This window comes from Pogona vitticeps, chromosome 2, assembly GCF_051106095.1.
Source record: "Pogona vitticeps strain Pit_001003342236 chromosome 2, PviZW2.1, whole genome shotgun sequence".
Classification (NCBI taxonomy): domain Eukaryota; kingdom Metazoa; phylum Chordata; class Lepidosauria; order Squamata; family Agamidae; genus Pogona; species Pogona vitticeps.
In genome coordinates, this window is record NC_135784.1 from 167,066,629 (window position 1) to 167,079,739 (window position 13,111).

A 13,111-nucleotide genomic window follows, 5' to 3' on the forward strand; every position below is an offset into this window, starting at 1 on the left:
ACTATCTGAAATAATTAAACTAAATCGATTTTTCAGTTCAACTGCCTCCCAAAAGTAACATTTACAAACAATATTCCAAGGTAATGCGCGAACCCACTGCTTTTGATATCATCATTACCTATCTATCCTTGTTCTGGAACCTTAAGGCGCACACCACCTTCCACGAAAGTGAAAAACTCTCCGCACCCAAGAACCCGCAAATCTTTGGGTGCTCCCGTAACAGAACGATCATCAATCAGCAAACGGCAACATACACCATGACGGGTTTAACGATATCATGGGATTTAAAGCTCTGGAAACGCAAGATCGGCAGCGAAGCCTTCCTAGGTACAGATCCCTGGCGTGGCTGAGAGAAACGACGGAAATCCCTCTGGGTCGCAGGGGATGGAAACTGTGTGTAAAGGAATGTGTAAAATCAGCTCCTTTCCCCGGGCACAGTCTGTGAGCCTGACAAGGGAGAGACAGCGGAGCCCCAAAGCGTCAACTACACGCGAGAGAAATTCCCACTTACAAAGAGGACCTCATTATGAATTAGTTTCACGAGAACAGCACAGACTCCACAAGGTTTCATTAGGATTAGTACATAGCAATCTTATTTGAGATGATGAACAAGACTACTAGGAATCAGTAAGTACTTTGCGGCAAGCGTCTTATAGAGAGAAAGCGGGACGCCTCCTGGATCCACGACTCTTCGCCCACCCCGGAAAACTCAGCATGTAGGCGCTAGGTGGCCTCGCGGCCCGCCATTGGCTAGCCCGCGCGTCAATCATATACAACTGGGTCAATTTCCCCCCCCTCCACAAGCAATCGCGGCTTTCCCGTTGGTTAAGACGGGTGCTATTCCACACTCTGGCCCTTAGCGTTCTAATACTCTTTTCTGTCTCAACCCTTCGACCCGCCAAGCTGTCACTCACACGCCATAGCCACGCCCAAGACATAAGCCACGCCCCACTTTCAACGGTTCTGCACGGCTCAGGCAAGCTCCCAATCACACCGAGACCACGCCCCCTCGCTCGGAATCACTGGCTGTCGGTAGCGCGCCACCCGCCAAGGCGGTTTCCGTGATCGCTCACCTGGGAAAACTAACGGCTCGGTGCGAAACCAACTTCCCCTCCCTGGTTTGTACCCCCTCACAGCCGCCGCTTCTGCGCAACGCCCGCCAAAACAGCATTCCAGTGCGCACGCGCGAACCCCTCCCGCCCCCTTTTCGACTTCAGTGCGCTGGCGTGAAGCGCGCGCACCACTTCAGCCTCTTCCCTCGTCAGATGCAACACGTTAGGGCGCATGCGTGGCTTGTATGTTATGTCTCACCGTATACAGGAAGCAAGTTGGACGGCCAACGTAGATGGCCTTCCCTTCCCCCCCCCCCTTGTACTCTGGCTGGTGCCTTCACCAGCTGGGGTGGATAAAGTTAGAAGCCCCAAATAGAAATGTTTTAATAGCCGCAACTTAATTCTCGCCTCTGTTAAAATGAATGAAAGAAAACTAACCAACCCGAAAAAAGATTTCCAGCCGTGAAAGCCAATCACAATAGCTTGCGTTCCAAACAGCCCAATCAGAACAAAACTATAGCATTGTGGAGGGTGTCGCCTTGTGAATGGCTGTCTAAGGAGTACAGGGCGGGAAAGTTCGTATAAGTCGAGGATTGACAGAAATTTGACCAATGAAAGCCTAGCGCAGGTAGGGATGACGACTTAAGAAGGGTGCGGTCGTTATGTGATCTTCCAGTAGAAAACAAGCAGCTTGTGCATTGTCCAATGGAAGGTGAGAGTGGCTAAACGAAGGACCAATGGCAGCGGGCGGAAGGTGGGTGTGGATAGTGAGGCGGCGGCGCACTGCTGACTCTGCCCCTTTCCGTCCCGGCTAAGAGAGAGATAGCGTCGTTCGCGCGGAAGCCGGCTAGGCCTTGTTTGCTTGTTGCCGCCAACATGTCGAAGTCTGAGGTAAGAGGCCAACCTAGCTGTCTTCATTTTATTTTATCCTCAAGCTGTGGTTGTTTTTTTTTTGTGGAATTATGTTTCCTTTGCCTTTAGGGATCGTCCGATTACGGGTGCGATATGTCTCCTCATGAAGTAAGTGTAAATTATACTCATTCCTCCTGCTCACTCGCCCGTAATTAATTTTGGTTTGGTTTGCTTCAGGCTTTTCGTATGACTGGCTTTGGTTTCCTTCCCTCTTAGGCCTGCTGTGCTTTAACTACCACGCATGCGCACTACTGTCCTGGGGCAGGCGCCATTTTTTACAGTGCGTGGCGTCCGCAGCTGTTCTTCCCCGCTACTGCTTATTCTTGCGCTTGCGCTGAACAGGAAGGTGGTTTTATGCAATGCGCCTGCGCGGTCCCTTACGTCATCTTTTTTTAGCTGAGTGGGGGATGGGAAGAGGCGAATGCCATGTGCTCATTCGCTTTGTCCACACACTGGTTTTTCTTATGTCAGTTCTTCCCCCCCCCCGCGCCTTACTGTATCCCCATTGGCCTTTCTCCTTCACCCATCCATGCTTTCTCTAGCAATTTTTTGGGTGTGTGTGGCCGTGAAGATGATGGCTCCGCGCTGGCGCAAGACCCGCGTTGGTTAGTGACGGTTCTCCCAGTTAAATACTCATACACAACTTTCTAGAATGTTTTCGTTTTTGAAAGCAGTGGTGAACGATAGGATATTCTAATGGTTTCAGGCAGCACATTTGTTTTGTCCTGCCTCGAAATTTAAACTTCTGAGCTGCCCTTTACTTTGCACTTCAATACTTTTTTATTGGAATATCTTATAGTGAAGAGGCCTCAAGTGTTATGTACTGTATTGCAGTAGCAGTTATGTTAGAAGTGCTGAAATAATTTCTTTTTCAAAGAGTGAGGTGATTCAATTTAGACTAACATGCTTAACAAAATTGCAAGAAACACGTTTAAGCACTGGAGTAAAAGTGGTGGTGGTGGTCTATTTTATGTTTCTAATCATACTTAATTCGTGATGGTGCCCAGATCAGACTTTTATTTTGAATTACCTAGGAAGTTGGGAGTTACCTCATTTCTATTTGTGTTGTTTGGAAGCCTTGCTGTATTCCAACTTAATTACAATTAAGCTGATGGCATTTAAAGTAAATAATAGTAGTTCTGGCCTAGCTAGAGTTTTAGAGGAGTGTGCCTATTCCATAATAGTCAAGGAGGACAACTGTACTCTTCACATGTTGTCGGGCTGCAAGGTAGTACCACCCATTGTGGTAAATGATGAGGTATTGGAAGTGTTAAAGTTCACCAGTATCTAGTTGGTGTAGTTGGAGGGCCTGTCCTGACGCCCTCTTCAAGCAATCTTAGTTCTATTGTCACCTTTTTATCTTTTTCAGTCCCCAAAGGAGCCTGAACAGCTGCGCAAACTGTTTATTGGTGGTCTCAGTTTTGAGACAACAGATGAAAGCCTTCGCAATCATTTTGAGCAGTGGGGCACGCTTACAGACTGTGTGGTAAGTACATGCATAGATTTGGAAACTGATTTTTCGTAGGAAGCAGAGTGCTAATTATTGTTTATAAGGAAACATGCTTATCTCGTGGGACCAGTAAGCAAGAGTAGTCAAAAAGGAGAGAAAGGGCAATTCACTAGTGTGTTGGGTCAGTGTTAGCCATGGATTTGCCCTGATCTAACATAATGTGATACCCTGGATTGAATTATCATATGATTTTATAGTTACATTTGCAAGTAGTCTTCCCAGCTGCTAATATTTGGGCCATCTAGCACAGGAGTTTGCTCCTCTTACATGAGGAAAAACAGCGGCAGAGAGGAGTGGAGCTGACCTTTTTGGTCTTATTCCCTACACCAGGGGTCCCCAACCTCCGGTCCACTGCCTGGGCTGTGGAGACAGATCTCCCCCCCCCCACAGCCCCTTCACACGTGACTGCTTGTACGCTTCCCCCCTGAGCGCCCCCCCACCCTTCGCACATATGCTCTAGTGGATGTGTGCCTTTGCGAGCGCCACCACTCTCTATGCATGCACGTGGGCACGGGGGGTTCCCTGCCTTCCCCAGCCAGTCCACGGTGTTAAAAAGCTTGGGGACCACTGCCCTACACCACCACTTCAGCACTGATAGCTGTCATCATACAACGCGCAACTAACGTTGGGTTGTTTTTCTAGCAGCCTTATGATGAAGTCTGGAAGACTTGCTGACTTAATGCTTTTTGTTCCAGGTTATGAGAGACCCAAATACCAAACGCTCGAGAGGCTTTGGATTTGTCACCTATTCAACAGTGGAAGAGGTTGATGCTGCCATGAATGCCAGGCCACACAAAGTTGATGGAAGAGTTGTTGAACCAAAGAGAGCTGTGTCTAGAGAAGTAAGAACTGCTGTTACTTGCATGGATAAATGTTTAGGGGAATAGACTCTTGTCTTGTAGACAGCAGTGTGAAACAAAGTAACTTTGCTTTGTATAGAAACATAATTCATTTGCCAGATCAATAATGATCAGGCATTTTTTGCTTGAGGCTACTAAAACAGAATTGGACAGTTGTGTTCAATATTACGTCTTCAATTCATTGGAACAAAACTTGCTAAACAAACATGATTGTACATCCCCTGTGGATGCGTAAATCAGTAGTCCATAATTTTGAGCTGAAAGATAAGCAAGTCCTAAGACACATCATGAAATTTTTATAAAAAGCTTATTCGGTTGCTATTTTCCAATGTATAATTATGCAGCATTGATGGTTGAAGTAAAGAACAATATATGGGCTCAAAAGCCGTTTTGAAAGTCTGACATAAGACCTTCCCCCTTTTTTGTTATAGGACTCGCAGAGGCCTGGGGCTCACTTGACGGTGAAGAAAATCTTTGTTGGAGGAATTAAAGAAGATACAGAAGAACACCATTTAAGGGACTACTTTGAACAGTATGGAAAAATCGAAGTTATTGAAATAATGACCGACCGGGGTAGTGGCAAGAAGAGGGGGTTTGCCTTTGTTACTTTTGATGATCATGACTCTGTGGACAAAATTGTCAGTAAGTCTGTTCTTCACTGCAGATTCATTTTATGGTTATCCTTTGTTATAATGTATATTTTGTAGTTGTGAAAATTTTCTATATTTTTTATATTTAGTTCAGAAATACCATACTGTGAATGGTCATAACTGTGAAGTCAGAAAGGCTTTATCGAAGCAGGAAATGGCCAGTGCCTCTTCCAGTCAGAGAGGTGAGTTTTCTGTGCTTATATCCAAATAAAATTGTGTTAGTGATATTTTTCAATAGCTCTAATTATTTTTGTTGTTGTTAGGCCGCAGTAGCTCTGGCAGTTTTGGCAGTGGCCGTGGAGGTGGATTTGGCGGTAGTGACAACTTCAGTCGTGGTAGCAACTTCAGTGGCCGTGGTGAGCACTAATGCATGATTTAATTTTAAGTTTTACTGTACTATTTATTTTGATTTTAATATAAGGGCTTAAAGTCATTCTTCCTATTGGACGTTGAGTATCATTGTACTTGTTCTGACTTTGGATTCAGCAGTTTGAAACCATGTTGTGTTCAAACCAATCCCTAAAGTTCCTCATCCAATAAAATCTTATTTGTGTGGTTTTCAGTTCATTTTACTCTGAATGATGAGTTGGGATGGTCTGTACTTTAGTTTTCCATTATATGGTTGAAGTACTGTATTCCAAATTTCTCTATTCTGTGTTTTTTCAAAATCATTTGCTTTAGTACCTTCTCATTCTCTCATTAAGAAGCTTGTACATCCTGTGATAAAACTGCATTCTGAGTGATTTTAGTTTTTTATATTCCTCATCATAAGGAAATTGCTTTAATATGTTTATTCTGATTTTAACTGCATACTTACGATCCTACTTTTCATTTAACCAAATTACAAGGTGCAACACACGTAATGGGTATTCTCTTGATGTCCATGATCATATGGTCATTGCAGTTCTCATGAATTTGGCTATGTATTGCTTTTAATAAGTAAATGCGAAGCGTATGATTTATTTTTCCTGTTGTGCAGTTGCTATAAATCTGGACATTTTCCTTTTTGGATAAAGTTCAATCTCGGCCAAACTGCAGGAATGTTTCTCATTCTGTTGATTGAAACGTTTCACTTAAACATTGAAGGTGTTTCATTAGCTTCAGTTCTTTAAGACTGCTAAGTCTAGTTGTTGGAAATCACACAAAGTTGTCTTACTATAAAAAGATAATGGCAGTTTTCTGTCTTAGGTGGGTTTGGCAGTCGTAGTGGTGGTGGCGGCGGCAGCAGCGGTTATGGAAGTAGCGGAGATGGCTATAACGGGTTTGGCAATGATGGTGAGTTTGCATTGGATTCTTTAGGATCCCTCTATATAAATGACTTTCACTATATGGCCTGGTTTCAACTATTCATATACTTAACAGTGAGGCTTACAGATAAATTCAATAGAATGATGACAACGATGATCGTTAAGGCAACTTCTGACTTACGTTGACCTTATTCAGGATTTTCCAGATAGAGAGTACTCAGAAGTGGTTTCCCATTCCCTTCTGGGGGCATCCTGGGACTGCAGCTTACCCCACAGGATGGCTGTACTCATAGGAAGCAGAGTGGGCAACCAAACTCCCAACCTTTGGCTCTACAGCCAGAAACCTAACTCACTGAGCTACCAGGCCAGCTAATTTGTGTCATACAATAAGGATAAAAACATATATGACTCTGGAATTGAGATAATAGTCTGTATGAGTTACTTCCGTACACCACCCTTTTCCTCAGTCTGCTTTCCACCCTGTGCTAATGAACAAATATCCAAACAAACATTTCATACTGTACAAATTTGTGCCATACAGCAATGACAAATGCTTATGTGCTAAGAACACTATGCTATGACATTCAATGTAATTGAATAACCACTATTTAGGTTATGGAGGCAGTGGCCCTGGCTATTCTGGAGGAAGCAGAGGTTATGGCAGCAGTGGCAGCTATGATGGCTATAACAATGGAGGTGGTGGTTTTGGTGGTGGCAGTGGTGGTAAGTATTTTGATGCATCTTCTCTGTTTTGGATTCTGATATCTGAAATCTTCAGGGAATAAATATAAGTATTTTGAAATATTGGACTATAAGTGTCAAGACCTGACTGGGACACTACGTTGGGCTTCAGCAAATACTTGCTGTGATCTTGAAGATCAATATAGACTTAATCTGCAATTTGTAGCTTGGGAATTTGTGGTAATCTTGATGCTGGTTGGATTCAAATTTCAGTCAGTCCCAGTCAGCATGGCCAGTGGCCACAAATTATGGAAGTCACAAACCAGTATCAGTAGGAGCAACGGACATGGCTAGGACTGGTGAGTTATAGCCTCACAACAAATGGAGGAGTGCAAGTTGACCATAGGTTCCCACATATGCTGAAGTACTTAGCAGCTTTCCTCAGTCTAATGTTCTCCAGATGTTGTTGGGCTGCAACTCTAGGCAGCTTATGTTGTAAGCCGCCTAGAGTGGTCATATAGACCAGATGGGTGGGGTATAAATCAAATAAATAAATAAACTTGAGCGGGCAAATAGTTTGCCTGTTCAGGTTGCAAATAGAGTAAACAAATGAGGCACAAAAAGACGAAGCCTTTCTCTTCAGATGGACTTCCCCTTAGTGATTGGCCATCTTGGAGTGGCTTTTAAATGAAGTAACAAGGCACACTTCATGAGTCACCTTGGGGCCTTTTAAAGGAGAAGGGTGGAGCAAAAATATTTTAAATAAACACCAGAGGATTGTCATGCCATTCAAAATGTGTATTAGTATGTGTAGATGACATAAGACATGAGTTTTTAATTGTTGATACTTTAAAATGTGACAGACATTGAAAGGAGTTTATTTTGCCAAATACCACATTCCCCCCCAAATTACATTACTGTTTATTTTTGAAGTACAGTGTCATGAGGGGGATTAATTATGAATATTTTCAGTAGACATGGGATAGTCATATACCTATCCCTAGGTTTAGGGAATACGAATATTAGCACCACAGGTACCTGAGGAAACAGACCCTCCCCTCCAAACCAGCAGGTCCACTTGTTGAGTGTGCAGTTGGCGTTCCCATCGTGCCAATCCAGGAAGCAGGCTGGCCGGCGCTTCCATGCCTCCCCACAGAGCTGCCCACTCAACAGTGGTGGAGAGTGGGGAGACCTGTCATCCCACCTCCTCGCCAGAGTGGTTGGCTATGTGGGAGATGCTAGCTGGGCTGTTTCCCAGATTGGCACGATGGGAACAATACTAGATGTGCGTGCCACACGGTAAGTGGACCTGCTGGTTGGACAGGGTCTGATTTTCCCTGGCACCTGTGGTGCTAGTGTTTGCATTAGTATCCCCAGGAATATACGTAAATACGAATCTTGCATGTCTAATACCAACAGCAGCCATATTAGTGATTGCAAGAAATTAGAAACTAAAGTGTAGCGTACATTAACTATTGAGTGGTATAATGGAATCTGGGGAAAATGGCAGCTAATGATAAGTTGACATGGGATATTAAATTTAAAAAGGGATTGCTAAAAGAAAATATGAACTTTCTATTATTGAAAAGTGAAGCCTCTACCCAAGCAAGAGATAATATTTTGGGAGGGTTATGGGGCATCATAATTAAAAGTGGTGGAAATATATCTATTGATCCTGGTGACTGGTGCACTAATTTTGGATTTTAAAAGAAATTTGTATTGATACAAGATTTTTTCCTTTTTTTCTTAAGTTTTTTCATATGTTGTAGTGTATTATAGTAATTTTAATAAAAAATACTTTTTTAAAAATGGTGGCTCTTCGCTCTGTCTAGGGAGTAACTTTGGAGGTGGGGGAAGCTACAATGACTTCGGCAGTTATAATAACCAGTCTTCAAACTTTGGACCCATGAAAGGAGGAAGCTTTGGCAGCAGGAGTTCTGGCCCATATGGTGGAAGTGGTGGTAAGCATCTTTAAATACATTTTGAGGGTTCAGTAGAAGAGTTGAACCCTAGTAATTTCTGGTTTGATCCTCAAATGTTAGTCTGGGTAACTTAGTCTGTTTTACTTAACAGTGCTGAAGGGCATTAGGTGCATGTTTGCCACATCCAGCTCTTGAGCATAAAAAAGTGTTTCTGTGTCTGTGTGTATAATTGTCTAGTTTCGTCATTTCAGTAGTGACCTTTTTATCACTAAAAAATAAAACACTTATTTTCAGGTGGCTACGGTGGCTCTGGTAGTGGCAGTAGCTATGGTGGTGGAAGGAGGTTTTAATTCCTAGGTAAGATGTTTCCCTTTAGCCGTGAATAAATATACAGTGCTTTTAGAATTATAGCAGTAATTGTTAATGTAGCTCAGCAAGTCATTGTAGTTAAAGCATACAATGGACTAAATTGCAGATGTTAAAGCTAATGATATGGATTGGCAATTGGTGGGAGCAAACTTACTGTTGGGTTGTAGCTTTGAGTCTCAATGTGTTTAGATTAACAACTTTATTCCATATTATTCAACAGGAAACAAAGCTTTAGCAGGAGAGGAGAGCCAGAGAAGTGACAGGGAAGCTACAGGTTACCACAGTTGTGAACTCAGCCAAACACAGTTGTGGCAGGGTAGAGCTGCCTCATGAAGACATGTGTTAGACAAGCGCTTGTTTGCAAACATCAGGACTGTATTTGTGACTAACTGTATAACAGGATATTTTAGTTTTTGTGTTCTGTGGAAAGTGCAAAGCATTCCAACAAGGGTTTTTATGTAGATTATTTTTTCCACACCCATATTGTTGATTGCTAACTGTAATAGACTGATCATGACGCTGAATAAATGTGTCTCTTTTTTAATGTACTGTGTAAAGTTAGTTTACTGTAAGTTAACATGCACTGGTTTTAGCTGCATGGTTGGCATGCAAACTTAGCTTAAAAGATGCCAATACATTGGGACAAAGGGGCCCTCTGTATACTGGGGTAAAGACATTTCCAGAGACTTAGACATTTTAACCTATTTTGGTGGGGATGGGTGGGATAAAGAGTCATGTGGCACCTTAAAAGAGTAATCAGTTTTGTTTGGTATAAAACTTGCAGACTGCAGTTCATTTCATCAGGTGCGAGCTTTAGTACCTATAGTTTAAAAGGGCTGCTGAGTAAAAAAGCTTATGTCAAATAAAATGGGTTAGTCTTTTAGCTGCCATAAGATTCTTCTCGGATTATACACCAATCAAGATCATCCACACCTGCATAATTGATGCAGCAGTCAGTCCTCAATATTGGGCCTTGAAATGCCTTTTGGGACACTTGGCAAGTAAGCATCTACTGTATTGCTTGCTTGTGTAGACAGCTCTGTTGTGTAAACAACAAAATCCATTGGGGTTTTCTTCCTTTCTTCCCTCCCCCCCCCCAAGTGGTACTGATGGCAATCTTACCGATCAGGTTTAAATCCTGGGTTACTAAATTTTTCAGAAATAGTCACCTAATTATCAAATATTATGGTGTTTCAAACAAGGTGGAAGCTAATGCTGGATCCATATGGCTTCATTTCAGTCACATTTCTGCCCTAATGATAATTGGGGAATAAGCTGATTATGTCACAGCAAACTATATTTTTCTCATCTGCACTTTGCAGAAACCAACATTAATATATTAAAGACATGTGTTGCACAACCTGATTGTTGATGGAGATGGAATTGTGGGCTACAAAAAAAATTGAATCTGATTCTGTGTTGAATGTTTCAGCTACCCACAAGATAGTGGTCAAAAGGTTCAAAAAAGCCATGGATCTGTGGTACAAGACTACACTGTATTCCCTGTTCCAAGGGTTAGTTTAGTCTTTGTACTGGGTAGTAAAATTATGTCACTGGGAAAAACAGAATGAATTTTGTCATTTGATTATTTTAATAAAGTTTACTTTTGTGGCATTGAGGAAATCATAAGTCCATCTAAATCAGTGGTTCCCAACCTTGGGTCTTCAGATACTCTTGGATTGCAACTCTTAGAAGCCTTTACCACTAGTTGTGTTGGCCAGGATCTCTGGGAGTTGCAGTCCAAGAACACCTAGGAACTCAAGGTTGGGAACCACTGGTTTTAAACGATACTATTCCTAAATCTTTCTCTCAACAAAGCAGCTTCACCTCTATTTGTGATCTTGCATTTCAAATGCCTAAGTGCATTTTAGAAAAATGTTCATGTTCTGAAGTAAATGTCTGAGGCATATTCTCCTTCAGTACGATTAAACTATACAAAATAAGTTTCCTGGGTGCCGTGTTTCAGCTCTGCTGAATTATTTTCTAGTGCACTTCTGTCTCTGGTGGAATCAGAACTGCACTTAAAACTGAAGGGATGTATCCAGTCTAAAAGAAGACTGGGTGCACTTCGGGTACTTCCATTCTAGTGTTTTGTGAAACAGACCCAATCTGTTCTTGATTTCAAGTTACAATGGTGCATGTAAATAGTATGTTTATCAACATGTTCTTGACTGGTGAATGGCTTAATGTAGACTGCAAAGTCAATAGTCCTGATGGGTTTCTACATGGCTGAGTTTGCAGTAGCAGATGGATCCTTATTCTATTGAGGGAGACAAGACCTCAGGATTGACGAAGTAATACTCGTTTTTGGCATGGTAGCATAACCACAACAGAGGAGAGCACGCCAGGACCTGAAAACTAAGTAGCGTTACAAATCCGGGAGGCATGCAGATGGTTGAGCTACTAGGAACGGCTAGCAAGCATAGCTCCGAATGGCTTCCAGCTCAGACGCTACTACAGCTGAGAGTAGACACGTGTGTTGAGTCGAGTGGACAGATAAGCCAGGTGCAGGCTTCTGCTGAATAGAAGGGAGTGCTCAGTGACCATCGGAAGGAGGCAGACGAGAGTAAGGATCCTTGCTCTTAGGACTAGCAGTCAGACGCAGAAGGAAAGAAAGGTTAAATTACTGTACTGGTAGGTAAGAACAGATTTTACTTATGTCCTATACAGTTTTGTTACCTTGCTAAACTTTCTCAAAGGCTGAGTTTACCTTGTAAATGTTAGTTCAGTTATTTTTTAAAAAATTGTCCAGTGCTGTAATGCAAGCATTAGATGGGTAGAACATAATCATTTTGTATGTTTAATAATAATCAGTCACAGCCCTGACAATGCAACGGGTGAAATATTTAATGAAAGCACTTCCTTTCATCTCCCTCTTTGAATGGCCTTGTTGACTTTAAAAAGATTTAGCATAGTATCACAGTGCACTGGCTGTGTTGCAATAAAGGGAGAATACTATTGTGGGGGGTGGGGGACACTTATGTAAAGCAACTGATTAATGAACGTATAACAGTAAGTGATATTTAATACTACTTCCTTTTTGTAGGAGAAGAGGAGTGCTTCATTGGTTAAATGCCCCTGCTCCGTGCTTATAGATCAAGATGTCTCTGGAACACCATTTTAAAAGGGTAAAAATGGCCAGTCCTATGATGTTGGGTGGCAGAGGACATAAGACCATCAACCAAATAAATAAGTAAGAAAGTTACGTGAATGGACAAGGAATACTACAAGAATTCACTTGAGAGATCTAGGCTGGAGGCTGATGTTTTTTAATTTAGATTGGCAAAGAATATTAATTCCTTACTAGAAGGAATGGATTTTCAGTGTGGTATCAGAGTAAAACTATACTATAATGTCCCTGTGTCTGATCATAGGCTTCATGGTTTTGTTTTCTTTCTTTGCAGGACTGTTCAGCTTGGTGTATCATAAACCTTCCTCAAAAAAGGTTAAATAGCTACTGGGTAGCTGTATGTGTAAACTATTCATATGAATAGCTTTTATTTATTTATTAAAGGATTTTTATAGCAAAAAGGTTTCCTTTTCAGATTTGTCCATATTTAATACATTTGAAAAGCGTCATGACTTTGGGTTCGCAAACAAGGAACTAATGGTTGGGGATAGCAGTTTTGAACCTACAACTCCGACTCCTTTGTGGAGATGCCTCAAATCACTGAATGATAGGGGATAAAACAGTTGGATTTTAAGGTACAGCCTAGGTTATTTTATTAAAGTCAGGTCTGTATAGTCTTTAAATGTGTGTAACAAAACAACTTAGTAAACAGATATTAGTGGTTACTGGACTATTTGGTGAAATGGGTATTTTAGCCCTGAATAATTCCTTGTCTCTTCTTAAACTGTAGAAGCAGTTAACATACAAAATTATCAGAATATAAGTCCCAAGTACTATT

The 13,111-nt window shown here is 41.9% G+C and overlaps 2 protein-coding genes across 11 annotated transcripts in view; one reads left to right on the forward strand and one right to left on the reverse strand.

Annotated features, from left to right (window-relative positions):
* The window catches only part of CBX5 (chromobox 5), a 60,086-nt gene extending 58,479 nt beyond the window's left edge, over positions 1-1,607 (reverse strand). The window contains exon 1 of one of the 5 annotated variants that reach the window (XM_078384665.1): positions 1,495-1,607. Coding sequence is in view for 1 of the 5 variants with exons in the window: in XM_078384667.1 (XP_078240793.1) it covers positions 1,074-1,171 (98 nt within the window). In the remaining 4 variants the exon portion in view is untranslated. Of the gene's footprint in view, positions 1-118; positions 703-1,073; positions 1,262-1,311; positions 1,405-1,494 lie in introns of those variants that run through there. The other 4 variants (XM_078384664.1, XM_078384667.1, XM_020784467.3 and 1 more) reach the window with 4 other exon arrangements.
* Positions 1,608-1,759: 152 nt separating this feature from the next.
* On the forward strand, positions 1,760-12,734 carry HNRNPA1 (heterogeneous nuclear ribonucleoprotein A1). 6 transcript variants are annotated; one of them, XR_012084032.2, is made up of 13 exons: positions 1,760-1,943; positions 2,034-2,072; positions 3,334-3,450; positions 4,170-4,316; positions 4,766-4,976; positions 5,074-5,166; positions 5,248-5,340; positions 6,173-6,259; positions 6,844-6,954; positions 8,745-8,873; positions 9,129-9,191; positions 12,250-12,396; positions 12,608-12,734. XR_012084032.2 is itself a non-coding variant. In XM_078384661.1 (12 exons), exons 1-11 carry the CDS (start codon positions 1,929-1,931, stop codon positions 9,182-9,184), a joined length of 1,098 nt encoding a protein of 365 aa, XP_078240787.1. In that variant the 5' UTR covers positions 1,760-1,928; the 3' UTR covers positions 9,185-9,191; positions 12,250-12,562. The 6 variants fall into 6 exon arrangements, 3 of the variants coding, with proteins under 3 accessions (XP_078240787.1, XP_020640121.1, XP_020640125.1); XR_012084031.2 differs by having other exon boundaries at positions 12,250-12,331; XM_078384661.1 differs by lacking the exon at positions 12,608-12,734 and having other exon boundaries at positions 12,250-12,562.
* Positions 12,735-13,111: the final 377 nt, after the last annotated feature.